Source organism: Colletes gigas, unplaced genomic scaffold (assembly GCF_013123115.1).
Source record: "Colletes gigas isolate AHSC1104 unplaced genomic scaffold, ASM1312311v1 Colletes_gigas_Sc00009, whole genome shotgun sequence".
Lineage (NCBI taxonomy): Eukaryota > Metazoa > Arthropoda > Insecta > Hymenoptera > Colletidae > Colletes > Colletes gigas.
In genome coordinates this window covers 9,798,887-9,821,323 of record NW_025106638.1, presented here as the reverse complement: position 1 = coordinate 9,821,323, position 22,437 = coordinate 9,798,887, and the positions used below count along the sequence as shown (strand labels likewise).

The window sequence follows — 22,437 nt, the reverse complement described above, 5'->3', positions numbered from 1 at the left end:
TTTCTGAATCTGTTGGTAACGTCGCGAGTGACACGGAAATGGTAATGGGGTTCCGGGACCCCAGAGAAACGGGCCAAAAAAATGCATTAGGTGAAAGGTCTATTCATATACCTCGTCTGTGACTGTATCTGACTGTAGTTGTAGCAGTTTGTTGTAATTTTTAATTTTTCAAATGGTATTTATATTACAACAATCAGTATTTTGGGGTAAATTTGCATTAGTGTTATAATTAATTTTATATAGTTAACTTTAGAATTGCGAATAGTGAAAATTTTCACGTTTGGTTTTCCCAGTATAGAGTTACGTATAAACATTAACACATTACCGACCGATTGCCTATTAATCGACTGTTTTACCGACCGATAGCGTATTAATCGACTGTTTTACCGACCAACGCTTACCGACCGATAGCCGATTAATCAACCGCTAGCGGTCGGTAAAGTGTTAATAGTCTTGAAATTTTTAAATACTCTTATTTGATTGATTACTCCAATGAAATTAATCGATTAATGCCCAATGATGGACCGTACAGCTTTAATTTCGTTAAAAAATAATAAAATTTATGTAATTTTATTTTCTGTCTCACTTCCTCTTGTGTTAATTTCTGAATCTGTTGGTAACGTCGCGAGTGACACGGAAATGGTAATGGGGTTCCGGGACCCCAGAGAAACGGGCCAAAAAAATGCATTAGGTGAAAGGTCTATTCATATACCTTGTCTGTGACTGTATCTGACTGTAGTTGAAGCAGTTTGTTGTAATTTTTAATTTTTCAAATGGTATTTATATTACAACAATCAGTATTTTGGGGCAAATTTGCATTAGTGTTATAATTAATTTTATATAGTTAACTTTAGAATTGCGAATAATGAAAATTTTCACGTTTGCTTTTCCCAGTATAGAGTTACGTATAAACATTAAACACATTACCGACCGATAGCCTATTAATCGACTGTTTTACCGACCGATAGCGTATTAATCAACTGTTTTACCGACTAACGCTTACCGACCGACAGCCGAGTAATCAACCGCTACCGGTCGGTAAAGTGTTAAAATAAATAATTTGTATTGAAACGGTTAACAATCGGTGCAAACTATTTCTTCACAATTCAGTCGATGTGATGTTGCAATATACAGGGTGCCCCGTAGCATATGAGAACCATTTCAAAGATGAATTCTACGCAAGAAAATAATAACAAAAATAACGAGTTCTGTGTTGGAATAATTCTTTTGTAAGATGAGAATAATTTAACTAACACTGCTCAATTATTTACAAACAGAACCCAGTATCTAATGTTGAATCTTATATTTTAATTCTTTAAATACTTCCTGTGAACATTAACACATTACCGACCGATAGCCTATTAATCGACTGTTTTACCGACCAACGGTTACCGACCGATAGCCGATTAATCAACCGCTACCGGTCGGTAAAGTGGTAACCTCGAATTGCAGCAGCGTTACGAAATACGAATATCAATCGCGTTGCAAGTTGCAAGTTGCAATTAATATCAATTTGATCGCAATTGTCTTTAGTGTTGTTCCTATTTCATCGCATTTGATATTCCAGGGTCCAGGAATCAGCTGTGAATCAACGCAGCCTGAGTATCTTCTTTCACTTCGTTGGGAAACAGAAAAATTCTTGTAATTTAATTTCCTACCGCAAGAGGCGCTATGGTCGCTTTCTCTCGCCTGTTGGTAATGTCGCGAGCGACACCAGAGCCCCATTACCATTCTCGTGTCACTCGCTACATTACCGACAGGTTACACAAACGAACACAAGAGGAAACGAGACAGAAAATGAAATCACAGTACATTCAAGGCCATACACTATATCTTCGATCAGGAATTTTTTTCTCGAAACTGCGTAGGATTTCGGGGTTATGTCTAATGACCAAAAATGATTGTAATTGACCCCCCCCCCAACTAAAAATAATTTTTTCAGAATGATTTGGAATTTTTCCATTTCGACGAAAAATTTGTCCACATTCCTGAATTTTTTTCTTGAAAATGCGTAGGATTTCGGGGTTATGTCTAATGACCAAAAATGATCCAAATTGACCCCCCCAACTAAAAATAATTTTTTCAGATTGATTTAAAATTTTCTTCCTGAATTTTTTTCTCGATTTGACTCGAACTTTTCGCGTGACTTTCGACGTTGTGTTTTCAAGTTTAATTAGAGTGTTTCGAAAAATTGTTGGCGGACAATAGTTCGGTTTAATTCGAATCTCGAATCGCATGAACGAAGGCAAATTTTCAGGAGAACAAATACCACATATATCAGGCTGCTGTGACAATGGCGCTGAATGGAAGCGCCTTTAGCGCGCATGCGCGAGATATTTGAATCTTATTTATGATAGCTGCGTTTCCGGGTTACGGAGGCCGCCTTTTCTGGCGTTTTACGCGTTGCTAACTGGCTGACTGCATAAACACCGGGAGAATAGGGGAATGGTGAACGATTCAAGCGTTGATCGTAGTTGTCGATAACAATAGTAACATTAATTTATTTACGTGTGTAAACTCTAGGTACTAAATACGATTAAACGATTATTGATAGTCTCTATAAAAAAAATGAAAGATGGTTGGTGTCAATGAAAACGACGTTTAGATTTTAATCTATACAAACAATGGCCATCGTTCGAGCTGGAATTATTTATAAAAAAATAGAAAAGTAAGAAAATGACAGCTTTTGGACGAAAAATATCGTTCGAACTGGAATTACATAAAAAAATAGAAAAGTTAGAAAATGGCAGCTTTTGGACGAGAAATATTCGAACCAAAATTTAACTAATTTTGCTTAATAAAACAGAAACATTAATTGATATTTCAATAATTGTAATATCAACTGTAAATAGACATATTTTGAACGTGCATTGTAAAAGTTATTTTGACAAAAATGGCTGTAAATTTTTGAAACTTATATTTTTGACCAATGTAGTATCTTATTATATTTCGAATATTATACTGTTTTAAATTTTTCGAATATCGCCATAAAATTTTAAGTACATCGTTTTGAGATCTCAAATTTTTAGAAAATGCTATTTAAAAATGGTTAATTCTTTATCCAAACGAACCAGAATTCTGCTTTGACCGTCATTTTGTAAATCTAAATCTTATTATCAATAATAATTGTGATTGTAAAGTAATAGTATGACTTAAAAATATATCTCTTTGCAATAGCAATTTTTTATAATTTCTCACATCGCAGAGGGTAAAGTTACAAGTTTTAAAGGGGTTAAATATAATTTTAATTGCAGAGATTTGCTATAATGGAATTTTTCAATACGAATTTCGCCTCATAAATTAAAAAATTTCAAACCGTTCTGGAAAAATTATTTTTAGTTACGGGGGTCGATTAGAATCATTTTTGGTCATTACACGTACCCCCGAAATCCTACGCATTATCGAGAAAAAAAATTCCTTACCGAAAATCTAATCTGAGGCCCCAGAAATGCTACCCTGAAATTTCATGTGTATTTTAAAAATGTCGTAACTTTTGAACGGATTGGGGGATTTCAATGTTTCGAACGGCAAACAACGCGTATTTTGGTGGAGAATATTTAGGAATTCTAAGAATATTGAAAAAGTTGTTTCTTGACCCTTTAAAGTGAAAAAAACCGCATGAAATTGGAACAAATTTTCAAATGGCCATAACTTTCACAATAGTAAACATATTTCAATGAAACTTTTTTCCGAAGTAGAGCTCATGGTTATCTACAAAAATGTATTAGACAACTTTTCTGTAGCGCGTTAAACAATATTATTAAAAATGAAAAACGAAATTTTAAGAAAAATCGACAGGGTGCCTTTTCTCGACGAAAGTAAAAAATTTCAAATGGTTCTGGAAAAATTATTTTTGGCTGTGGGGGTCAATTACAATCAGTTTTGGTCATTAGACATATCCCCGAAATCCTACTCAGTTTCGAGAAAAAAATTCCGTAGCGAAATTATAATTTCTGGCCCAGAAATGTATGCTCGAATTTTCATGCGAATCTTTAAAATATCGTAACTTTTGAACGGATTGGGGGATTTCAATGTTTCGAACGGCAAACAACGCGTATCTTGGTGGAGAATATTTAGGAATTCTAACAATATTGAAAAAGTTGTTTCTTGACCCTGTAAAGTGAAAAAAACCGCATGAAATTGTAACAAATTTTCAAATGGCCATAACTTTCACAATAGTAAACATATTTCAATGAAACTTTTTTCTGAAGTAGAGCTCATGGTTATCTACAAAAAAGTATTAGACAACTTTTCTGTAGCGCGTTAAACAATATTATTAAAAATGAAAAACGAAATTTTAAGAAAAATCGACAGGGTGCCTTTTCTCGACGAAAGTAAAAAATTTCAAATCACACTAAAAAAATTATATTTAGTTACAGGGGTCAATTACAGTCCTTTTTGGTCATTAGATATAACCCCGAAATCCTACTCATTTTCAAGAAAAAAATTCAAGAATGTGGACAAATTTTTCGTCGAAATGGAAAAATTTCAAATAATTCTGAAAAAATTATTTTTAGTTGCGGGGGTCAATTAGAATCATTTTTGGTGAATAGACATACCCCCGAAATCCTACGCATTTTCAAGAAAAAAATTCAGGAATGTGGGCAAATTTTTCGTCGAAATGGAAAAATTTCAAATAATTCTGAAAAAATTATTTTTAGTTGGGAAGGTCAATTAGAATCATTTTTGGTCAACAGACATATCCCCGATATCCTACTCAGTTTCGAGAAAAAAATTCCGTAGCGAAATTATAATTTCTGGCCCAGAAATGTCTGCTCGAATTTTCATGCGAATCTTTAAAATATTGTAACTTCTGAACGGATTAGAGGATTTTAATGTTTCAACCGGCAAACAGCGCGTAATTTGATAAAGAATACGTAGAAATTCTAACAATATTGAAAAAGTTGTTTCTTGACCCCGTAAAGTTAAAAAAAGCCCACCAAAAATGGTCCAATATTCGAACTGGCATAATTCCTATAAGGGTGAATATCTTTTAATGAAACTTTATTCTAAAGTAGAGTTCATGTGTATCTACAATAAAGTATTAGATAACTTTTCTATAGGGCGTCAAACAAAATTACTAAAAATGAAAAACAAATTTTTAAGAAAAATCGACAGGGTGCCTTTTCTCGACGAAAGTAAAAAATTTCAAATGGTTCTGGAAAAATTATTTTTGGCTGTGGGGGTCAATTACAATCAGTTTTGGTCATTAGACATAACCCCGAAATCCTACGCATTTTCGAGAAAAAAATTCAGGAATGTTGACAAATTTTTCGTCGAAATGGAAAAATTTCAAATAATTCTGAAAAAATTATTTTTACTTGCGGGGGTCAATTAGAATAATTTTTGGTCATTAGACATACCCCCGAAATCCTACCCACTTTCGAGAAAAAAATATGGATAGGTGCCTAAATTTTTCGACGAAAAAAAAAATTTCAAATCGTTCTGGAAAAATTATTTTCGATTGCAGGGATCAAATACAATCATTTTTTTTTCAAATTCAAGTTTCAAATTTCAGGAGAAACTTGTTGACAAAATTAAAAAATTAAAAATCGTACTTAATTAAGTTTCGAACATTTGATATCGTTTTTCTCAAAAACTACTGTCTCTATGACAAAATTCAATAGAACATGAAACGTGTATTTTGATGAGGTCTACAACCTTTATCCGAAGTATTTTTCAAAATTCCCATTATTTACAGAAATAAATAAAAAAAACTTAAATTCTTATGTTTTCATGGTGTTCGCTATGAAAATAAAATTTACGCCTATTTTCACTATCATACTCGTAATCAGCATACGTAAGAATCGGAAGTATAAAAAAAATAGGAGGTATATATGTCCTTTTCGGAAGTTTATCGACATTTTGTAACACAGTAGTATTCGGGTAAAAAATCTTTTGCCAATAATCTTATTCGATGATCATATTTATTGACCTTTCAAAATGGACGTTTTCTCCGTCCGTGACTTCGTGGAAAGTCTCGAACCAACGTCTAATTTTTCGAGTGGTACTTATTGCTGGCTCGGTGCGTTCCAATTTCTCTCATTGTATTCTATTGTCCCTGTACGTTGCAGTTTTCCATAATGACAAGTCGGCGAGCGTGAAGAGAGGATCGACATGCCGTATTATCCAAATTGCAAAACACAGCGAGCATTAATGCGCGTTCAGCTCGTCGCGGTGACCGCGCATGCGCGCCATTCCACGTTTGGTTGGTCCGCAATTCTCCGCTCGAACGATCTAAACAAACAAATCCTGATAATTATCGAAATTACAGTTACTTCGTATTTGTACACTAGAATACAGTGATTCGCTATAAATGAACATAGAGTTGTGTGTTTCTTATGAATTTTTCTATTTATTTCTACCAAATGTTTCTGTTTTTATTACACTGTGTTATTTTTCTCTATTTACGAAGTGTAGCTTGTTTTTGCTCTTTTTTTAATAGTAAGTAATTAGAAAACTGATAGAGAGGTATAAATAATGCATATAGTATACAAAGTAATCAACAATACGTGGCGTTTTCCCCAAACGGTCACCCATCCTAGCACTGACCGCGACCAATGCAGCTTAACGTCGATGATCGAAGGAGAAGCGATGTTTTCAACGCGACACAACCCTTGACAAGTTTCTTTTTTCAATTTATTCTTAATCTTGTGTCTCAATGTATAACAAAATGGACGTATACCAGTTTTAAGAGCAAATTCGTAAGAAACAAGAATCAACAGACAAGCGTTGATTGTGTTTTTCTTGTGGAATGTTTTCGGTTCCTGTCTCTTGAAACTGTGTTGTGTATCTGTATTTGAATTTTTATTATTATTTTGTTATTTCGTGTTACAGTTACTTCGTATTTGTACACTAGAATACAGTGATTCGCTATAAACGAACATAGAGTCGTGTTTCTTATGAATTTTTCTATTTATTTCTACCAAATGTTCTGTTTTATATTTCACTGTGTTATTTTTCTCTATTTACGAAGTGTAGCTTGTTTTTGCTCTTTTTTTTAATAGTAAGTAATTAGAAAACTGATAGAGAGGTATAAATAATGCATATAGTATACAAAGAAATCAACAATACGTGGCGTTTTCCCCAAACGGTCACCCATCCTAGCACTGACCGCGACCAATGCAGCTTAACGTCGATGATCGAAGGAGAAGCGATGTTTTCAACGTGACACAACCCTTGACAAGTTTCTTTTTTCAATTTATTCTTAATCTTGTGTCTCAATGTGTAACAAAATGGACGTATACCAGTTTTAAGAGCAAATTCGTAAGAAACAAGAATCAACAGACAAGCGTTGATTGTGTTTTTCTTGTGGAATGTTTTCGGTTCCTGTCTCTTGAAACTGTGTTGTGTATCTGTATTTGAATTTTTATTATTATTTTGTTATTTCGTGTTACAGTTACTTCGTATTTGTACACTAGAATACAGTGATTCGCTATAAATGAACATAGAGTTGTGTGTTTCTTATGAATTTTTCTATTTATTTCTACCAAATGTTCTGTTTTATATTTCACTGTGTTATTTTTCTCTATTTACGAAGTGTAGCTTGTTTTTGCTCTTTTTTTTAATAGTAAGTAATTAGAAAACTGATAGAGAGGTATAGATAATGCAGATAGTATACAAAGAAATCAACAATACGTGGCGTTTTTCCCAAACGGTCACCCATCCTAGCACTGACCGCGACCAATGCAGCTTAACGTCGATGATCGAAGGAGAAGCGATGTTTCCAACGTGACACAACCCTTGACAAGTTTCTTTTTTCAATTTATTCTTAATCTTGTGTCTCAATGTATAACAAAATGGACGTATACCAGTTTTAAGAGCAAATTCGTAAGAAACAAGAATCAACAGACAAGCGTTGATTGTGTTTTTCTTGTGGAATGTTTTCGGTTCCTGTCTCTTGAAACTGTGTTGTGTATCTGTATTTGAATTTTTATTATTATTTTGTTATTTCGTGTTACAGTTACTTCGTATTTGTACACTAGAATACAGTGATTCGCTATAAACGAACATAGAGTCGTGTTTCTTATGAATTTTTCTATTTATTTCTACCAAATGTTCTGTTTTATATTTCACTGTGTTATTTTTCTCTATTTACGAAGTGTAGCTTGTTTTTGCTCTTTTTTTTAATAGTAAGTAATTAGAAAACTGATAGAGAGGTATAGATAATGCAGATAGTATACAAAGAAATCAACAATACGTGGTGTTTTTCCCAAACGGTCACCCATCCTAGCACTGACCGCGACCAATGCAGCTTAACCTCGATGATCGAAGGAGAAGCGATGTTTTCAACGTGACACAACCCTTGACAAGTTTCTTTTTTCAATTTATTCTTAATCTTGTGTCTCAATGTATAACAAAATGGACGTATACCAGTTTTAAGACCAAATTCGTAAGAAACAAGAATCAACAGACAAGCGTTGATTGTGTTTTTCTTGTGGAATGTTTTCGGTTCCTGTCTCTTGAAACTGTGTTGTGTATCTGTATTTGAATTTTTATTATTATTTTGTTATTTCGTGTTACAGTTACTTCGTATTTGTACACTAGAATACAGTGATTCGCTATAAACGAACATAGAGTCGTGTTTCTTATGAATTTTTCTATTTATTTCTACCAAATGTTCTGTTTTATATTTCACTGTGTTATTTTTCTCTATTTACGAAGTGTAGCTTGTTTTTGCTCTTTTTTTAATAGTAAGTAATTAGAAAACTGATAGAGAGGTATAAATAATGCATATAGTATACAAAGAAATCAACAATACGTGGTGTTTTTCCCAAACGGTCACCCATCCTAGCACTGACCGCGACCAATGCAGCTTAACGTCGATGATCGAAGGAGAAGCGATGTTTTCAACGCGACACAACCCTTGACAAGTTTCTTTTTTCAATTTATTCTTAATCTTGTGTCTCAATGTGTAACAAAATGGACGTATACCAGTTTTAAGAACAAATTCGTAAGAAACAAGAATCAACAGACAAGCGTTGATTGTGTTTTTCTTGTGGAATGTTTTCGGTTCCTGTCTCTTGAAACTGTGTTGTGTATCTGTATTTGAATTTTTATTATTATTTTGTTATTTCGTGTTACAGTTACTTCGTATTTGTACACTAGAATACAGTGATTCGCTATAAACGAACATAGAGTCGTGTTTCTTATGAATTTTTCTATTTATTTCTACCAAATGTTCTGTTTTATATTTCACTGTGTTATTTTTCTCTATTTACGAAGTGTAGCTTGTTTTTGCTCTTTTTTTTAATAGTAAGTAATTAGAAAACTGATAGAGAGGTGTAAATAATGCAAATAGTATAGAAAGAAATCAACAATACGTGGCGTTTTCCCCAAACGGTCACCCATCCTAGCACTGACCGCGACCAATGCAGCTTAACGTCGATGATCGAAGGAGAAGCGATGTTTTCAACGCGACACAACCCTTGACAAGTTTCTTTTTTCAATTTATTCTTAATCTTGTGTCTCAATGTATAACAAAATGGACGTATACCAGTTTTAAGAGCAAATTCGTAAGAAACAAGAATCAACAGACAAGCGTTGATTGTGTTTTTCTTGTGGAATGTTTTCGGTTCCTGTCTCTTGAAACTGTGTTGTGTATCTGTATTTGAATTTTTATTATTATTTTGTTATTTCGTGTTACAGTTACTTCGTATTTGTACACTAGAATACAGTGATTCGCTATAAACGAACATAGAGTCGTGTTTCTTATGAATTTTTCTATTTATTTCTACCAAATGTTCTGTTTTATATTTCACTGAGTTATTTTTCTCTATTTACGAAGTGTAGCTTGTTTTTGCTCTTTTTTTTAATAGTAAGTAATTAGAAAACTGATAGAGAGGTGTAAATAATGCAAATAGTATAGAAAGAAATCAACAATACGTGGCGTTTTCCCCAAACGGTCACCCATCCTAGCACTGACCGCGACCAATGCAGCTTAACGTCGATGATCGAAGGAGAAGCGATGTTTTCAACGTGACACAACCCTTGACAAGTTTCTTTTTTCAATTTATTCTTAATCTTGTGTCTCAATGTGTAACAAAATGGACGTATACCAGTTTTAAGACCAAATTCGTAAGAAACAAGAATCAACAGACAAGCGTTGATTGTGTTTTTCTTGTGGAATGTTTTCGGTTCCTGTCTCTTGAAACTGTGTTGTGTATCTGTATTTGAATTTTTATTATTATTTTGTTATTTCGTGTTACAGTTACTTCGTATTTGTACACTAGAATACAGTGATTCGCTATAAACGAACATAGAGTTGTGTGTTTCTTATGAATTTTTCTATTTATTTCTACCAAATGTTCTGTTTTATATTTCACTGTGTTATTTTTCTCTATTTACGAAGTGTAGCTTGTTTTTGCTCTTTTTTTTAATAGTAAGTAATTAGAAAACTGATAGAGAGGTGTAAATAATGCAAATAGTATAGAAAGAAATCAACAATACGTGGCGTTTTCCCCAAACGGTCACCCATCCTAGCACTGACCGCGACCAATGCAGCTTAACGTCGATGATCGAAGGAGAAGCGATGTTTTCAACGCGACACAACCCTTGACAAGTTTCTTTTTTCAATTTATTCTTAATCTTGTGTCTCAATGTGTAACAAAATGGACGTATACCAGTTTTAAGAGCAATTCGTAAGAAACAAGCTTCTCATCGTTTATAATAAATTATCATTATATTGTGCAAATACGAGTGGGAGCAACTGCATGTAATTCTCGAGATACAAATTTTAGGTTATGTAGCTTACAATGGTGTGAAATCAAAATTTTAACGAGGTTACGAAAATAAGTACCGAAACAAATTTTAGGTTATGTAGCTTACGATGGTGCAAAATCAAAATTGTAATCTCGCAAAATATTATACAGTTTTCATCTGGCAGTGAACGTGTTAACACTTTACCGACCGGTAGCGATTGATTAATCGGCTATCGGTCGGTAAGCGTCGGCCGATAAAACAGTCGATTAATAGGCTATCGGTCGGTAAAGTGTTAATAAGTGTTGTACCATTTTATGAGAAAAATCCAAGAAATACGATAATATTTTCCCCCCACAGTTTTAATACAACCTCGAACCTGTATTTAAAAAATAAAAATTCATTTATAATTTTCGGGCGTTGTAAAATTTACTTTTCATTCGGGGCAAAATTTATTACAGAAAAGTCAATCCTTTTCTAATAAAACTCGAACAAAATGCATTTCGATAAAAATAAATAAATTACGATAAAAAGACGTAAATTTCAGGGGCCTGTATTTCTCAAACAAATTCGAAACTAGTAAAATAATGACTTAAAGTACTACGAATATCGCGTAGACTAATTACAATATTCAATTTTGAATAAAATCCCAAACATTTGGAGAAAGAAGTGATCGATTTGGAATGATCCACATACATGTATTCATGACGTAATATGGTAATTTTATATCATATTGAATGTAATAATTAAAAGTAAAAATTGTGTTGCATCAATAGGTGTATTTAATAGTGAGTTCGATGTATTTCAAATTCAATATCAGTTTCACTATGCATAAATTATCAAAATGAATCAGTAGTCAGGAATAATAGTATGTATCAATGGTACATATGCATACTTTTTGATTGAAGTTTGTCACACATCCCGTAGCGTGCGCTGTGAGTATGCGCAGTGGAGTGTGCGCAGAGGAGTGTGCGCATGAGCGTTGCGTCGCTTTCCACCGAGTTCGTTGCGTGGTCGTCGTGCGTTGTATCACTTCTGTATTGTTCATTATTATTAAACCGTTATATATATATATATATATGTATCCAACAATCTAACACTTTTGGTAAAATTTGAATTTTTATATGCCTTTTGTTTTATATGACTTTTGTATTATTTTTTATTTTAAAAAAATCTATCCCTTTCGACTTTCTTCTAATTCCCTGTTTGCAAACTGAAATATATTAAATTCATATCTTGACACGCCCATTAATGCAATAAAATGTTTATTTCTAATTATCGCGTTTTCTGTTCAATCTTGGAGGCTTCTTAATATTGAGATTACGTATCTTTGTTGCAAAAAAATCCATAATAATTAAAAATCCATTAAATCAATAATTGGTCAAATTAATTATGTTTTTGTGTCATTCTTAACACGTTTCAAACAATTTGAATACATTTCTATGTAACGTATATGTATAATACATATGTTTTTGCGTTTAAAGTGAAAGAGGAGAAGGCTTTCGAGAAGGATGGAGCGTTCATTGCAAAACCAAATACATAACTGTATTTATTTAATAACAAGCGAGAAAAATATACAAGATGGGACTTATGTGTTTCTTATAACCCATGACCTCACAGTAAGTGCACAGGTGTATGCCCGTGGAGTGAAAGTTTTTTTTACCGTCGTGTATACATCATATTAACTTTGACGTTGTAATGCACGTTACGAAATGAGCAATACAAGGAAAAGAGTAGTATTACGCAATGATAGGCAAATTTTTTTCAAATGATGATGAACGAAAATACTGTCTGTTGATGTATCGTCAAAGTTTATTCGATTGAACAGTTATCGTGATAAGTTTAATGGACAAAATGGTCGTGGATGAATAGTCAAATAAATGGACAGTGTACAATAGTGCTTTTTATACTTAAATATACTTAAACGGGGTAGTCTAGAATAAGGTGCACTATTGTTGACTTTTGAGCACCAATTTACGAGTTTGAATCCTTTGGATATTTTCATCAAAACATTATGAACCTAATCATATCAAAATTTTAGCTAACTTAACCGGGGGGCCATTTTCTATAAGATCTGTGAATGGTCCTTTGCTTGTAAAAAGTATATTATTTTACTTTATATATGATACTAGAACGCGCCGTTTCGTCTGACCTTGTGCAAAAACAATTTATTACCAGACGATCGTCCTGACATACATTATCCGCGATGATGCAATTCTCTCGCGAGAAAGCGCTCGAGAAGCTACGCCACCTGGCGGTAACATCGCAGTACTGCCACGGGCGAGGTATCGCGCGGGCCGAATACGCGCATGCGCGCGCAAGTGGACTGTCGTATACAGGGGTCGCGTGGTCTGCCAAACGGTCGTACACATGAAATCTTTGCATATAAATTACATGTTAATAACGCGCTTCCGAGACATGTTACATAGCCTATGCCCGTCCTAGAGTATGCAGGAATAACGTGTCAAAATTTGAGGAAGATAGGTTCAGTAGGTCTTGAGTTTTGCGCGAACATAAAAAACGACTCTCTATTTATAATGCAACTCTCCGTACAATATGAGCAGATCAGGTTGCATTCGCGTAGGCGTGCAAGCTAATCGAATTTGCGAAACACGATATCCAGCATCGACGAAACAAAAATGAGAAATCTAAAGTTACTAGATCAGACGAAAATTCTCTAGAAATTTTGATTTCGTATCTGAGACCGCTGAGCCCTGCGTCCTCGCCATTGCTATTGTCAATCGGCTCGATGAACGTGTAATTTATTAATTTATTCCGTACGATAAATCTTGCTCAGTTCGCACGTACGTTACGAATGATACTCGAGTCTCTGCCTCTGCGTCATTATCCACTTTCTTCCTCTCGTTCGTTTTTTCTTAGAGCAGCCTTGTTATTTCGTTGTAGATACGCGCAATCGACACCATCGATCGTCCTTCGCTCCAACAATTTCACCGTCGATTATCACACGACGCATATCGTGGCGTAATTATTGCCCTAAAGACGATTCTCGAAGCCTTCAAGGGAAAACGCGAAGGTTTGTTGAGAAAATTCGTCGAATTATTAATGCAGGGAACCAGTTTCCAGTTAAACGTTGATAAATATAATATGTTTAGTTCCTGTAAATATACAAGGTGTTCGGACAAACCTGGGAAAAATTTTAATGGGAGATTCTAGAGGTCAAAATAAGATGAAAATCAAGAATACTAATTTGTTGTTGGAGGCTTGGTTAAAAATTTATTAACGTTTGAAGTTGCGTCTGTGAGACGGGAACCGTGCGCGCTGCACACTTTAACTTTAAACGTTAATAACTTTTTAATGAAGCCTTCATCAACAAATTGATATTCTTGATTTTCGTCTTATTTTGGCCTCTAGAATCTCCCATTAAAATTTTTCTCAGAAATAGCCGAACACCATGTATTGTTTGTAAGTATAATATCCGTAAAGACGAAACGCGAAAAAGACTCTAATTATTGTTATCTTGTTTAAAATTTAAGTTTATCAATAAATATCTCGCATTTTTTAAATATGTATATGTATGTTAAAAACGTAGTACTAATTAATTTATATTTTTCCTATGTTTAATTACTAACAACAAAATCCAACCTTAACAAGTACTCGTAAGTATAGATCCGCCATTGTGCATTATTATTAACGTTACTAGCCTGCAAAATGTACGAGTGATGACATTACCTTGGGGATGACTATGATCCAAACGTAGCACTTTTAACACTTTACCGACCGGTAACGGTTGATAAATCGTCTATCGGCCGGTAAGCGTTGGCCGGCAAAACAGTTGATTTATAGGCTCTCAGCCGGTAAACGTTGGTCGGTAAAACAGTCGATTAATAGGCTACCGGTCGGTAAAGTGTTAACATTAACGTAGACTCATCGACTATAGGAATAATGTACGCTTTTATAATCGCCCTCTGAAGATACTACCGTGTCTAATAAATTACTATTTCAATTTGCATCCAGATTATAACGATTGAATTCGTCAGGTCTTCTCAAATGCTTCAGAAATCGCAACGTTGCTTTCCAACGCGACAAGATCGTGGTCAGAAGCAGTTTTACAACGAGGACTTCGCTCGACCCGGCTTAACTCATTCAAGTAGTCGCAATGGTTATTAATTATCCGGAGGAGGGCATCGTTTAAACGGAGAGCGACGTCTGTGCTCCGACGATCAGAGTTTCAGCCACACGTAGTACAATGTTCCCGCTTTGTATATTGTTGATGAGGTCAGGATATAAAATAATAAACTCGGGCACAAAAACGAACAAAATAGGAATTTATACAAAAGCAAAAATATGGCTGTACACAAACATTCCGTTGGGCATGTAACGATGTAATGCGACGGTCGCTCGTCGCAACGAAACATTCGAGACAAACTCAAAAGATTTATAGCCCGAAAACATTTTTTATTTCATCGAAAAATTTGTCCATTTGCTGAACTTTTTTCTCGAAAATGTGCAGGATTTCGAGGGTATGTCTATTCACCAAAAATGATTGTAATTGACCCCCGCAAACGAAAATTATTTTTCCAAAACGATTTGAAATTTTATTTTTCGCCGAAAAATTTGTCCAACTTTCTGAATTTTTCTCTTGAAAGCACGTAGGATTTCGGGGATTTGTGTATTCACCAAAAATGGTTGTATTCAACCCCAAAACCTAGAAATAATTTTTTTAGAACGATTTGACAAATTTGTTTTTTCCCAAAAAATTTCAGCACCGATCCGAATTTTTTTCTCAAAAGTGGGTACGATTCCGGGGATATGTGTATTCACCAAACATGATTGTAATCGATCCCCGCAAACAAAAATAATTTTTTCAGAATGGTTTGAAATTTTTTAATTTAATTTTTTAATAACTTTTTAACGAAGCCTCAATCAACAAATTGGTATTCTTAATTTTTGTCCTATCTACCTTCGCGTCGAGGCTCAAAATTTTTCAAACGATCCCCGTAAATCCATTTGTCTGCCGTTGCAAAACGTATCGATTATCATGGAAACGCGTAGAGGCGTTTGTCGTTGACATAAATTCGCGGGCGATTTATTTTCCGCGCATGCACGCTTCAAGTATTTGACTCACGCACCCTTCAACCGAATGGTGAGAGCGAGAGAGCGAGCACGCGACCAAGGGGAAAGACGAAATAGTTCCGTGAACGTCGCATCCTCCGTCAATCGTCGGCTGCATGCCAATGAACTGGTATCGAACAGCGGCAGAAATTGAGGGCTACGATCGCAGAGCGCGTCCGCTGCGCATGCGTCGCTGGAAATCGAGTTTCTCGCGGGAATCCGTCTGCATCGTGCCAAAGGAATGTCCTTTGTCAACAACGATCTGCATTAACAATGCCAGCCGTCGCCTTCCCCGTTACATTCCTCACTGGGAACCGTACGAACCATAGTTTTCAAGTTTACTCGGTTCAGAAGTTTACATTCGCAACAATGACAATAGATTGAACCCGTACAATGAGAAAAACCCCATAAAAACAGCCATAACTCTTACGACAGTGAATATATTTCGATGAAATTTTTTTTCTGAACTAGTGCTCATGGGTACCTACAAAAAAGTATTAAACAACTTTTCTGTACAGCGTCAAACAAATTGATTAAAAATGAAAAAACGAATTTTTACGAAAGATCGACAAGGGGCTAAATTTTTCGGCAAAAAAAAGAATTTCGAATCGTTCTAAAACAATTACTTTTAGGTTCTGAGGTCAAATACAATCATTTTTGGTGAATTTACATACCCCCGATATCTATCTATCTATACTATTATATAAAGAGAGAGCCGATTTTTATGTTCGCGCAAAACTCAAGACCTATTGAACCGATCTTCCTCAAATTTTGACACGTTATTCCTGCATGCTCTAGGACGGACATAGGCTATGTAGCATGTCTCAGAAGCGCGTTATTAACATGTAATTTATGTGCAAAGATTTCATGTGTACGACTGTTTGGCGGACCACGCGACCCCCGTATACGACAGTCTACTTGCGCGCGCATGCGCGTATTCGGCCCGCGCGATACCTCGCCCGTGAGCAGTACTGCGATGTTACCGCCAGGTGGCGAGGCTTCTCGAGCGCTTTCTCGCGAGAGAATTGCATCATCGCGGATATGTATGTCAGGACGATCGTCTGGTCATAAATTGCTTTTGCATAAGGTGTAGTTTCTTATATCTTTGCATATTAAATGCATTCTATAGTTTTTTGAGGATTAAAATTTCCCATAAATGCATAAACATCCGCAGTCTATTGAAAAATGAATAGATTGTGCTAGAACTTGCTGAAATTATTAAATCCTATGGATTTTCATTTTTGTAATCCACGAAAGACCGAGAAGATCTACGACACGATGATCGCAGACTTGCTTACGGACCAAAAGTTATGTTTTAAGTACTTTCTATAAAGATAAGTAGTTTCCCGTTACTAAGAGTACAAAAATGGTAGTAACTTGGAAACAAGATCAAATAGAATGCATGTTTTTATTAGACTACACCCTGTATATACCCTCTTGATGCATTACCGATCATAAATATTCAAACGCAAAACTGAAAATTTCACAAATTTTAAACTACGATAACTTCGTACAAGATAATCACACAGCAAACTTTATAGAGTCACTTTTAAAGGTTGAATTTTATACATTCATATTCTTAAATTCATTTCTTTCAAGTGACTTTTTACACTTGGAGAAATGTGAGAAAATGAAAATGATTTTTTTCCAAAAGTATGAAATACATTCAAATCTAGTTCTAGAAAAATTATTTTTGGTTGCGGGGGTCAATTACAATCAATTTTGGTCATTAGACATACCCTCGAATTCCTACCCACTTTCGAGAAAAAAATTCGAGGTGTGAAATTTTTCGAAAAAATTGAAAAATTTGAAACAGTTTTAGAAAAATTATTTTTGTCTGTGGGGGTCAATTACAATCAATTTTGGTCATTAGACATACCCTCTAAATCCTACCCACTTTCGAGAAAAAAATTCGAAAATGTGAAATTTTTCGACAAAATTGAAAAATTTCAAACCGTTCTGGAAAAATTATTTTTGGCTGTGGGGGTCAATTACAATCAATTTTGGTCATTAGACATACCCTCTAAATCCTACCCACTTTCGAGAAAAAAATTCGAAAATGTGAAATTTTTCGACAAAATTGAAAAATTTCAAACCGTTTTGGAAAAATTATTTTTGGCTGTGGGGGTCAATTACAATCAATTTTGGTCATTAGACATACCCTCTAAATCCTACCCACTTTCGAGAAAAAAATTCGAAAATGTGAAATTTTTCGACAAAATTGAAAAATTTCAAACCGTTTTGGAAAAATTATTTTTGGCTGTGGGGGTCAATTACAATCAATTTTGGTCATTAAACATACCCTCGAAATCCTACCCACTACAGATCAGAAAACCCTCTAAATTTGCAAAAAACGGTTTTTGTATTTCGATTTGTTTTATTATTTATTATTCAATTTTCAATTTTGTTGTAACCTTTGCATTTAATGTAGCATATGTCACATTCATTCGATCACAAAAAACAATTTCCTCGTAATTAGAAAATTCATTCTAGTATTAAACTTGTTTTTAAATTAAAAAAAATAAACAATTGTAAAGTGTACAGTGTTTGAAAGAAAACACACTTTTTTCCTTAAATAAACTTTATATCGACCGGAAAAAGATATTACATTATTTTTATGAAAATAAAAATTATAATTTTAGGTTCATACGTATAACGAATAAAATAAGCTATCGATTTGAAATTAATCGATGTTTAATTATTTTAGACTCCAATTCGAAGAATGTGGTTTAAAAAAAAATGTTCAAAAATTTTAACAAAATTTCAAGGTATACATACTACAAAATAGCTCATAATTCTGTAATTTTTGCGAAATTCGATTATTTTGAATTTCGATGAAATTGTTGGTAGCTTATTTTTAATTTACATAACGAGAAATCAATTTTTTTAATCAGCTACATGAAAATCCCCCTTTAATACCAAACTTGTCAACACACCCTGTATATCTATCCATTTTTACCATAATCAATTTTCAAAGAAACACATATTTCATAATATAGAATATTATTGTTGTTCAGAATCGTCTCAGCTACCCCCCATTTCCGGTTCTTACACTATTTACGGGACACCCTGTATAGATAATAGGCAATTTGACGGGTAAAAAAATATAGTTTCTTTTATTTAGGAATGATATGACTATTTTTATTCTTTCACTAATTTCGTAGTAACTCCCAAAATGGAACTGAAGATTCTCTTCTGCGCGCGCGTGAGAAAACAAGAGAGCGGGAAGCGGGGATGCGCAAGCAGAGTTGCGCAGTGGCAGTGTTAGACGGACAAGCGAGTGGAAGCGTGTGCATAAACGAGGGAGAGTTAATGCATTGCTTTATAATTACAATTAAAGACACTTCTATTATTCAGTACGTGGCACGCTACAGAGAGAACTATTTTCCAACCCAATACAACATCTTTCATCTTTGTTATATGCTATTTATAATACATTGCAGGCTAACCAAAATTTAATAGTCCAGTTTCTTACAAAAACATATTCGTGGTTGGTAAGACAGACAACAATAAGAAAAGAAGTAAATATTGAAAAATATATTACACGTATCCCATAAAAAAAAGTCATGAAGTTAGATGGCGCTTAGATAATGTCGAAATTTTAAACGAAATTTGACATGGTCATTTGACCGGTCGCGGTAGGTTTACCGTTGTTTCTAAAATATTTAACGAAACATATCCGCAAAAATGTCAACGATTTATTCTGAAGAAACTTGCACATAGTCACGTTGCAGCAAAGTAGAAATATTTCACGAAACGCTTGAAATCACGCTTGCAACGTTCCCGGTGGCGTACGGGACGATAAAGAGGGAGCTACGGGCGAGGAAGACGGAGACGGAGGAAAAAAGGCATACCGAGAAACGTGTGGGTACGCTCGAAGATGTCACAATAGCAGTTGCACTGCGTGACAACGCGCCACGCGTCTTTTCCCTCCACCCACGCGCAATCTCTCGGCCCCTGTCTTTCCCACCCCTCTCCCTCTCACGCGCGGCGCTCCGTCTCCGTCTCGCCCACTCGAGTAAAAAGCTTAACGGAGGCACGGAAAGCTCAGTCGCTCGCGGACCGCGCTCCACTGCGCATCGTTCTCGCGCGAGTTCGACATGTCAACTCCGGTCGTGTGAATAATCAGGATTTAACCGAGATCCGATAGAACCTGTGGGTTATCAACCATGCTGTCTGTGGGCCTGCTGACGGCGTTGTACGCGATCGTCGTCGTCGCCAATCCTTTCCTCGACGCAGCGCAAGGTAACGATAAAACATAATTCAGTAAGCTTGGACTTGTAATTTATATGTTCGCGTATTAAGTGGAAAGTAAGAGGATACTAAGAAAGTAATAATTCCTTACGGCCGTGAGAGCCGTACGAAGATTTATTGCGAGACGTTCTAGGTTATGACAGAGGCATTCTTCAACAGGTTATTCGAAGTTTAATATTGCTAAACTATAGAAGTGTTGGCGATATAAGTGTTTACGAAAAAGCGAATAATTTGTTTCTCATCAAATTTATCGATGTTAAACCTCGAATAGAGTTTTTGTCTCGCTTGAAATAGTTGTTGCTTTCCTCGAGTTTTATATTATCGAGCGAAATAACGAAGATTTATTGGTCGACGTTTCCGGTTATGACAGAGGCATTCTTCAACATGTTATTTGAAGTTTAATATTGCTAAACTATATAAGTGTTTACGAAAAAGCAAATAATTTGTTTCTCATCAAATTTATCGACGTTATATTGCTAAACTATATAAGTGTTTACGAAAAAGCAAATAGTTTGTTTCTCATCAAATCTATCGATGTTAAATCTCGAATAGAGTTCTTGTCTCGTTTGAAATAGTTGTTGCTTTCCTCGAGTTTTATATTATCGAGCGAAATAACGAAGATTTATTGGTCGACGTTTCGGGTTATGACAGAGGCATTCTTCAACAGGTTATTTGAAGTTTAACACTAGAAAGACTGAAACTTAGTATATACCTATATTGCCCAAAAGCAGTCAAAATGACTGCATCGTGAAAGATTAACTAATGTGTAAAGAAATTTGTTTAAAATTAATTTTTAATATTATGTTATAATATTATGAATTTAGGGCGCAGAAATAAAATAAACAACTTGTTAGAACAAGTATCACTGCATAAAGATTCGAATAACAAGTACTACTTTAGCTTATTGAGAAACTGTAATTTATCAATAGGTCTGGATTAGGTCTGGGTTAGGTCTGGATTAGATCTGAGTTAGGTCTGGGTTAGGTCTGGATTAGATCTGGGTTAGGTCTGGATTAGATCTGAGTTAGGTCTGGGTTAGGTCTGGGTTAGGTCTGGATTAGATCTGGATTAGATCTGGGTTAGGTCTGGGTTAGGTCTGGGTTAGGTCTGGGTTAGGTCTGGATTAGATCTGAGTTAGATCTGAGTTAGGTCTGGGTTAGGTCTGGGTTAGATCTGAGTTAGGTCTGGATAAGATCTGAGTTAGGTCTGGATTAGATCTGGATTAGATCTGGGTTAGGTCTGGATTAGATCTGGATTAGATCTGGGTTAAGTCTGGGTTAGGTCTGGATTAGATCTGAGATAGATCTGGGTTAGGTCTGGATTAGATCTGAGTTAGATCTGGGTTAGGTCTGGATTAGATCTGAGTTAGGTCTGGGTTAGGTCTGGATTAGATCTGGATTAGATCTGGGTTAGGTGTGGGTTAGATCTGGATTAGATCTGGGTTAGGTCTGGATTAGATCTGGGTTAAGTCTGGGTTAGGTCTGGGTTAGGTCTCATTTACACTGTTGTTGTATTTTGTAAAAGATAATTTTATTAAGATAATTTGGATTATTAACTAATCCAGACCTAACCCAGACCTAACTCAGACCTAAACCAGACCTAAACCAGACCTAACCCAGATCTAATCCAGACCTAACCCAGACCTAACCCAGATCTAATTCAGATCTAATCCAGACCTAACCCAGAGCTAACTCAGATCTAATCCAGACCTAACCCAGACCTAACTCAGATCTAACTCAGATCTAATCCAGACCTAACCCAGACCTAACTCAGATCTAATCCAGACCTAACCCAGACCTAACCCAGATCTAATTCAGATCTAATCCAGACCTAACCCAGAGCTAACTCAGATCTAATCCAGACCTAACCCAGACCTAACTCAGATCTAACTCAGATCTAATCCAGACCTAACCCAGACCTAACTCAGATCTAATCCAGACCTAACCCAGACCTAACCCAGACCTAACCCAGACCTAACCCAGAACTAACCCAGACCTAACCCAGATCTAATTCAGATCTAATCCAGACCTAACCCAGATCTAATCCAGACCTAACCCAGACCTAACCCAGATCTAATTCAGATCTAATCCAGACCTAACCCAGAGCTAACTCAGACCTAATTCAGATCTAATCCAGACCTAACTCAGATCTAACTCAGATCTAATCCAGACCTAACCCAGATCTAGGGTCTGGGTTAGGTCTGGGTTATGTCTCGGTTATGTCTGGGTTAGGTCTGGATTAGATCTGGGTTAGGTACGCCCAAATCGACAATTTATCATGTACTTGTATGTTATCATGTGTTGGTAATCGAAAAAAAATGAAAACTGTTATTTCAATACAGAGTCGAACTGGTCATATAAGAAATTTACTCAATTCAATAATAAGAGTGATTTGATTATTTAAAATTTCCCA

At 35.2% G+C, this 22,437-nt stretch overlaps 1 protein-coding gene across 2 annotated transcripts in view; it reads left to right on the top strand.

Annotated features, from left to right (window-relative positions):
- The window catches only part of LOC122397410 (reversion-inducing cysteine-rich protein with Kazal motifs), an 89,082-nt gene that overhangs the window by 4,115 nt on the left and 62,530 nt on the right, over nucleotides 1-22,437 (top strand). Inside the window, exon 1 of one of the 2 annotated variants that reach the window (XM_043396560.1) lies at nucleotides 18,898-20,016. The exons of the other annotated variant lie outside the window; for it this stretch is intronic. Coding sequence (XP_043252495.1) covers nucleotides 19,941-20,016 — 76 coding nt within the window. The 5' untranslated portion in view covers nucleotides 18,898-19,940. Of the gene's footprint in view, nucleotides 1-18,897; nucleotides 20,017-22,437 lie in introns of those variants that run through there. 2 annotated transcript variants of the gene reach the window in all.